Source organism: Vigna radiata, unplaced genomic scaffold (genome assembly GCF_000741045.1).
Source record: "Vigna radiata var. radiata cultivar VC1973A unplaced genomic scaffold, Vradiata_ver6 scaffold_171, whole genome shotgun sequence".
Classification (NCBI taxonomy): Eukaryota; Viridiplantae; Streptophyta; class Magnoliopsida; order Fabales; family Fabaceae; genus Vigna; species Vigna radiata.
Genome location: NW_014542551.1, coordinates 653,262 through 659,823, shown reverse-complemented (window position 1 = coordinate 659,823; position 6,562 = coordinate 653,262). Strand labels below are relative to the sequence as shown.

At 31.6% G+C, this 6,562-nt stretch overlaps 1 protein-coding gene across 2 annotated transcripts; it reads left to right on the top strand.

The window, feature by feature from the left end:
• Window positions 1–564: 564 nt before the first annotated feature.
• Window positions 565–1,565, top strand: LOC106780273 (CASP-like protein 2D1). 2 transcript variants are annotated; one of them, XM_022776933.1, is made up of 3 exons: window positions 565–797; window positions 888–999; window positions 1,141–1,249. In XM_022776933.1, the coding sequence occupies exons 1-3, from the start codon at window positions 661–663 to the stop codon at window positions 1,231–1,233; spliced, it is 342 nt and encodes a 113-aa protein (XP_022632654.1). In that variant the 5' UTR covers window positions 565–660; the 3' UTR covers window positions 1,234–1,249. The 2 variants fall into 2 exon arrangements, with proteins under 2 accessions (XP_022632654.1, XP_014524031.1); XM_014668545.2 differs by having other exon boundaries at window positions 591–797; window positions 1,190–1,565.
• Window positions 1,566–6,562: the final 4,997 nt, after the last annotated feature.

Genomic DNA, 6,562 nt, shown 5'->3' with positions numbered 1-6,562 from the left:
AGAGCTTCTCCTACGGTTCCAAACCTACACACACACCAGCCAAAGGAATGAACACACACACATTGGATCAATGAAGAACAAGGCAGAGAGAAAACGGAGGCACACACAAGGTACTGAAATTTTATGATTAACATTTATATGTGAGATTTACAACTTTTAATATGAAATGTATACACTGAATCTGATTTTTTTGTTTACTTTCTAACATAAAAGTATATTCAAATCTTAAATAATAAACCAAAAATTCTAAAGTTAAAATATAATTCCGAAATTTAGTAAACTTATTTAATTTTTTAAATTTGATATTTATCTATTTACTGAATGGTCTTTTTTAATTTAAAAGTAAATAAACTTAGGAGATTAAAACTAAAATTATTCCATTTTGGTTTGCCTAAAAATATCACTAAATGGTATTATTTCTGGAAAGAAAAAAGGAGTGAAAAGGCAGGCGGAAGTGGAAACAATCATGTTATTTCTGGAACACGATAACACCAACGACAAAGTACTTTGAAAAAGCGTTTTCCACTATTCTCACCAACCCCACTAAGATGACTCAAGTAGTTGTTCTGATATCAGTGAGATGCCTCAAACAGCTTCAGTGCATATAAAATATGAAAACACAGTGAAGATAATGCATATGGGAAGAAACATCACCTTCCAATGCTTAAGCTTTTTGATTCTTCTCTGAGGCTCTGTGCAGTTCCTTTATCAGTGGCAACCATATGGGTTACTGTCACTAACCAGCAGGACAACAGCAGCTATGGAATGTTGAAATATTACAAATTCTCTGCTCTCAAGTAAGAATCATATTGACTCTCCACTTTCTAGGCACTGATTCTCATAAGTTCTTTCTTTTTGCATATCAATTTTACAATTGTTTTTGACAGGTATATGGTTTTAGTCAGTACCCTCTGTGCCTGTTATGCTCTTGTTGCTGCTGCTTGCTCATGGATCAGATACTATGCATCCAAAGCTTGGATTTTCTTTGTCTCTGATCAGGTTTGATAATTTTGTTTTATACTCTTAATTCCATTCAAAAGGGAATTAAGGAAACAAGCATTGGATTAAGGGACCCCAAAAGAGCCTATTTCTCTGTTTCAGTTTAATTCTTAATTTATCTCTATTTCATATAACTTTTAGGATCTTTTGGCTTATCTATTAAGGTATCTACAATTGATGCTTCTCACAGATTATGGCATATTTAACGATCACAGCAGTTGCTGCAGTAACTGAGATATATTACCTGGCTTACAATGGTGCAAGGGAAGATTCTTGGAGCGAAGCCTGCAGTTCCTATGGCAGGTTTTGCGGCAAAGTGAAGTTGGCTTTGATTTTACATGCTATCACATTTTGCTGCTTCTTTGTTTTATCCGTTATTTCAGCTTTCAGAGCATTTAGTGTCTTTGATCCTCCTTATGTCAATTCTCAAGAGGTGCAGGGAGATTAGATGATTAATTAGGATATACTAAGATAGCAAATATTATAATGTATGGAAAAAAATGTTTACCAGTAATACTTACTTTTGCTTCTTTATAGTATATATGAACGCTGTTATTAGATTTTGGTATTCGTTTTTTTTTTTAAGTGTTACTGCGTTTATTCTAACCCATATTAGTTTTGCGGGTACGTAAAGAAAAATGAGAACAGGGGATGGGCCTTATCTTACACATATATACGTACGTGGGATTTATAGACGCAAGTCTCTAAATCACCTTAACTTTTAATTAGGTTGTTAAACTTTAAAAATACAATATCCTTTTATACAAGTTATTTTGAAATTTTTCCATACCGAATTAAAAATTGATAGAAATTAATCAAGTTTTACTACGTGACCTTATATTTCTCCCTTATTATGGACTTTGTTTCGATTTAAGAAGTTGTTATATTTTTCTTATTTACTTTAATTATTTAACGTAATTTATAATGTATATATAAAGGTATATAAAGGCATCTACAAACAGTATGTTATTAATAACAAATTATAAGTTAAGAAGTTAACGTACTTTTCTGAGTGTGAACTTTGTTTTGATAATATAATGTTTGATTAATATTAAATTATGAGTATAAAAATTGTGTATAATGTTATACGTACAACGTCTTATAACAGAACAATTAATATAAAAAATGACCGGCGACAATTAATAACTCTCCTAGCATCTATTCGCACTAAGACGTCAACCCTCCTTAGATCATACGTCAAACCCTCTGTCAGAATCTGCAAAATCAGAACTGAAATGCTACTTTTTAGCGATTAAATTTCGGACATAGCAGAGGTCGACGTCTAATACACATTAGACATCAGATCCCCTTCCCCAGATGTCAATAAGCTACGAAAGCACCCAAAAAGTGGCGCCAATATGAATTTCTTTTACCAATTAGACGTCGATTGTGGAGGACGACCGATGTCTTATAACAATTAGAAGTCAGGACAGGAGGGGCCGACGTCAAATGTCCTATTAAACCCCAAAAATTCAGAATGCGAGCTTCCATTTCTTTTTTGTTTTTGTTTGGGTTTTCACTTCGTTCTCATTCGCCATTGCTGTTACAAGGTATGTTTGATTGATTTTCTTCCAATAAATTTAGTTTACACTGATTAATTTTACTTTGTATCGATTAAATTTTGTTTTCACGGATTAAATTTCGTTTGCACCGATTAATTTTGGCATATGGTGTAGTTTTGTGTGCGAGTTGACGAACCTCGGCAGCAAAATTAAGTGCCTGATCTCCATTGCTTGAAAATGGCTTCACTTTTCCACTTTTATGTTGATAAAGATTTTCGACCCTTCAAAGAATATTAGTTTTTTTGGTTTTGATTATTGGTTATAGTTATTGAATATCTGATTTTTAGTTTTGAGATGTGTTTGGTTATTGGTTATTTAAGATGTGATTTTTAGTTATTGGATATTGATTATTGGAGATGTGATTTTAGTTTTGTGTTACACAATGTCTTTTGAGTATGAATGGTTGATTAAGTTTAATGTGTTAATTATGATTTTCATGTTAGGTCAACTTTGCTCCCGTTTGAGATTTAACATAAACAATTAAACTTTTAATCATTTGTATTAAATTTAGAATTGTTTAATCGGAGAGTTTGGAACAATTATTTTGCATAATTTGCTATAACATGTACGTTGGAGTTTATGGATAAGTTTGATAAAATTTTGGTTGAGATTATTTGTATTGTTCTCTAGATGCATATTTGATTGTGGTCATCCGTGACTACTTTCATTTCGTGTATTTCGGAGACCAATGCGAAATGTTGTCAAAATTTTATCAAATTTATCATGTTAGACATTTTTGTATGTGTGTTAGCAATTATGAAAAATAATTTTATTATTAGTATTTTTATGTTAAATTTATAAATATTGATAGAGTACATAAAATATTTATTTCAGTTCTTACGTCTTAAGAAGCAACCCATGCATCAGCCTATGATCCATGAAGATGGTGACTTGGCAGTAGTAGAGGATGATTCTTTAACAAAGCTCATGTCAAAATTATCCAGGTTGAATAAAGGACCAACAAATTTGTATTGTGATTTAAGAGTATTTAGCCTCTAGTGTCATGTGCCAGTATATATCAATCTAAATGATGCACTAAAGGTCATTCAAGGAGACAAGATATTGAATATTTCGATCCATCAACTATGGTGCATGTAAGATATTTCACTGTCTTCCATACTAATTATATTTAGATTGTTAGTTTTTAACAATATACTTAACTTTCTTGTTATAGGTACATGGACACAGTCATTATGGACCAAAGTCGGTCTTCCATATGTACATATTTATTGAACTTCAGACCATTCAACCTTTTAGTAATACACTTGATAGCAAGCAAAAATATTTGCAGACATGGATGGTGTTGTAAAATGCAGACAGAATCACGAACAAATTTTCCTGAGGCGTGTAGAGTCACTGTCCTTAAGGACTTATCCGCGGTGTGCGCAAGTCCCCCAGGATACAACAGGAACTTCTCAGAGTATTTCTGAGGATCTCAGAACTAGCAAGGAACTCTTAAAAGAGTATAAGACTAACCCAGAATATTTTAGAAGAGAGAAAAGAGCTAGAGAATAAAACTTAGAAAAGAGAAGAATGATTTTTGGTGTGTCTTGGAATGAGGAGGAGCTCCCTATTTATAGAGCTAGGGAAGAATCAAGAAAATAAAAGAAATTAAAAGTCATAAATTATTTAATTAAAGCTTGAATGTTGCTTAATAATTCCAAATTATGAAAGGAATGAACGTTGCAACATTTTAAATGAATTGAACGTTGCTACTTGAACGTTCAAAAATTTCATTACCCATTAATAGAAATAACGTTGCAAACGGTTTCACTTTTGTAATATTAAAATATTATAACAGATGGTTGAGTCAAAAAGAGATATATATACCTTCCGCCATACATTAATGGGTATATGTTACAAAATGTAAAATTTTATTAAAGTTTACTTAACTAATCCACTAACTATTTATGATTCATGATAGGTCTCATTGACAACTAATGGTCATCGTACCACAACAATGCACAATTCAATAGTTTTGTTCCCTACCCAAGAGGATGAAAAATGACATGAAATATATGCTACAAACACAAGTCTTTCTTTTTTTATGTTTCAAATGTTACAAATTCATGTTGTAAACGTATGGTTTTCTCATGATGAATATAATTATCTTTATATTACCGTATGTTTTCAATGTAAATAGAGTTATGGGTAAACCTAGAGGGTAGCTAGTTTAATTCTTGTATCCAAAGGTTGAACTCATTGGTATTTTACTTATTCCTTTTCTAATGTTATTGTAGGATCTACAAATGTGACTATTTACTTTGTCATTTTAGCGTAAAAAGCAGCTAGATTCATGGGAATGTGACTACTATGTCATGTCTTGGATTAAAACCATTATTCGAGTAAGAATTATAGATGACTGGATTGAGGTAATAATGCTTACCTTCCATACATTACAAATCACATTCAACTTTAAACATTTGTATGCAAACATAATGAATTTGAATTAATTTTGCAATGCTTCAAGAATACATCACCTATTTTAGAGGAAATAATTAAGAAAATACATCAAGAGTGAGCAGCGTATCTATGGTCATCCCATTAGGAACAATTCTATATTGATGAATACATTAATTAATTTACTTTTGTTACTTTTAGTTTTGGATTGCTTTAATATTATAATTACATGAAACAAATAGTTTACATAATTTTTTGATGTGATAGAATGATTTTATAGTAGTGAATTAGTATCACAACTCGTTAGATCAAACATTTCTATTGTGAGCAAAAAAGAGAACGTAGATATAAAACAAAATATATAGAGAAAAAAAATATTGTGAGTGAGGAACAAGAGAGTTCTCATAGCAATAAAAAATATATAATAATAGATATATATGGTTAGATCCTAAACTAGATGAAAAACTTCATTATAATTATTGAGAGTTTTTTAGGACTACCCATTTAAAGGCTCACAATATTTGAAGCTTCGTTGGTTGATGCTTATTAGATGAAGCCAGTGTAGAAAATCAAAGGACTGACCAATTAACTCTATCACAAATCTAACCAGGAGTAGACTATTGTAGTTGTAGTTTTTGTAAAATTGTAAATAGACTATGTGACCTAATAAGGTTAAAAGGCATTTAGAACCTTCAAAACTCTCACTAACTAAAAATGATGAAGTATAAGAAATAAGGATATGAGATTGAACAACAAAAGTCCTCCCAAGACACCTAATTAGTCCAAGTTTATAAAATAAAACAAAGAATCAAAATACAACTCAAATAAAGAGATATGCGACTTCAAACAAAGTGGTGCTACTCCTCTCCAAGTCTTTCTCTCACTTTCTTCTTCTTTCCTTCCATGATTTCAAGCTCCATCTAAGTCTCCACCTCCTAAGATGCTACCTCAAAGCTTTGGTTCACCTCAAAAGAGAACCCCCACATAAATAACCACAAAACCGATAAGGGAGGCTAAAAAAGAAAGCAAGAACTGATTGACAAAACTAAGAATGATTTAAAAGAATAGCAAGAAAATAGGACTGTCAATAAAGGTTAAGTGCACAAAATAGAGGTAGTAATGAAAAGGCACAAGGATAAATGAACAAAACCAAAAACAACTAGAATATGAAGTGAGGTGCTTCTTGTATACAAAACCCAACACTCAAGGTGCACTAGGACACTCTTTGCTCAAGGTCAAAACACTCAAGCTGTTCTAAAAATAGTTTGTAGCCCAAAAAAGAGATTCAAAGCCAACCAAAACGTAACACACCAAAACGGCTAGTGGTAGTGGTCATATGCACATGTTTTTCATCACTTTTCTTTTGGTCTTTTGATCACTTATATTCTATCTTGTCTTTTGATCTTTTTCAAATTGTGTTTTCAATCTTTTTTTACAAGTAAACCGAGACCACTACTCACCCAAAGATAGTTTATATTTCTTTTGAAAGCTCAAAATGAACAAGAAGCACAAAATGGAAAGAAACCTACTAGAAGAAAAAATAGAACTTGAAACTCAACAAGAAATAATGGAAACTTAGATCTATGAACTTGGAAATGAAA

Coding starts and splice junctions, on each gene's coding strand:
- LOC106780273 (XM_014668545.2), top strand. CDS start 661: ATGCTTAAGCTTTTTGATTCTTCTCTGAGGCTCTGTGCAGTTCCTTTA. Junction 798..887: donor TACAAATTCTCTGCTCTCAA/GTAAGAATCATA, acceptor TGTTTTTGACAG/GTATATGGTTTTAGTCAGTA. Junction 1,000..1,189: donor TTTTCTTTGTCTCTGATCAG/GTTTGATAATTT, acceptor TGCTTCTCACAG/ATTATGGCATATTTAACGAT.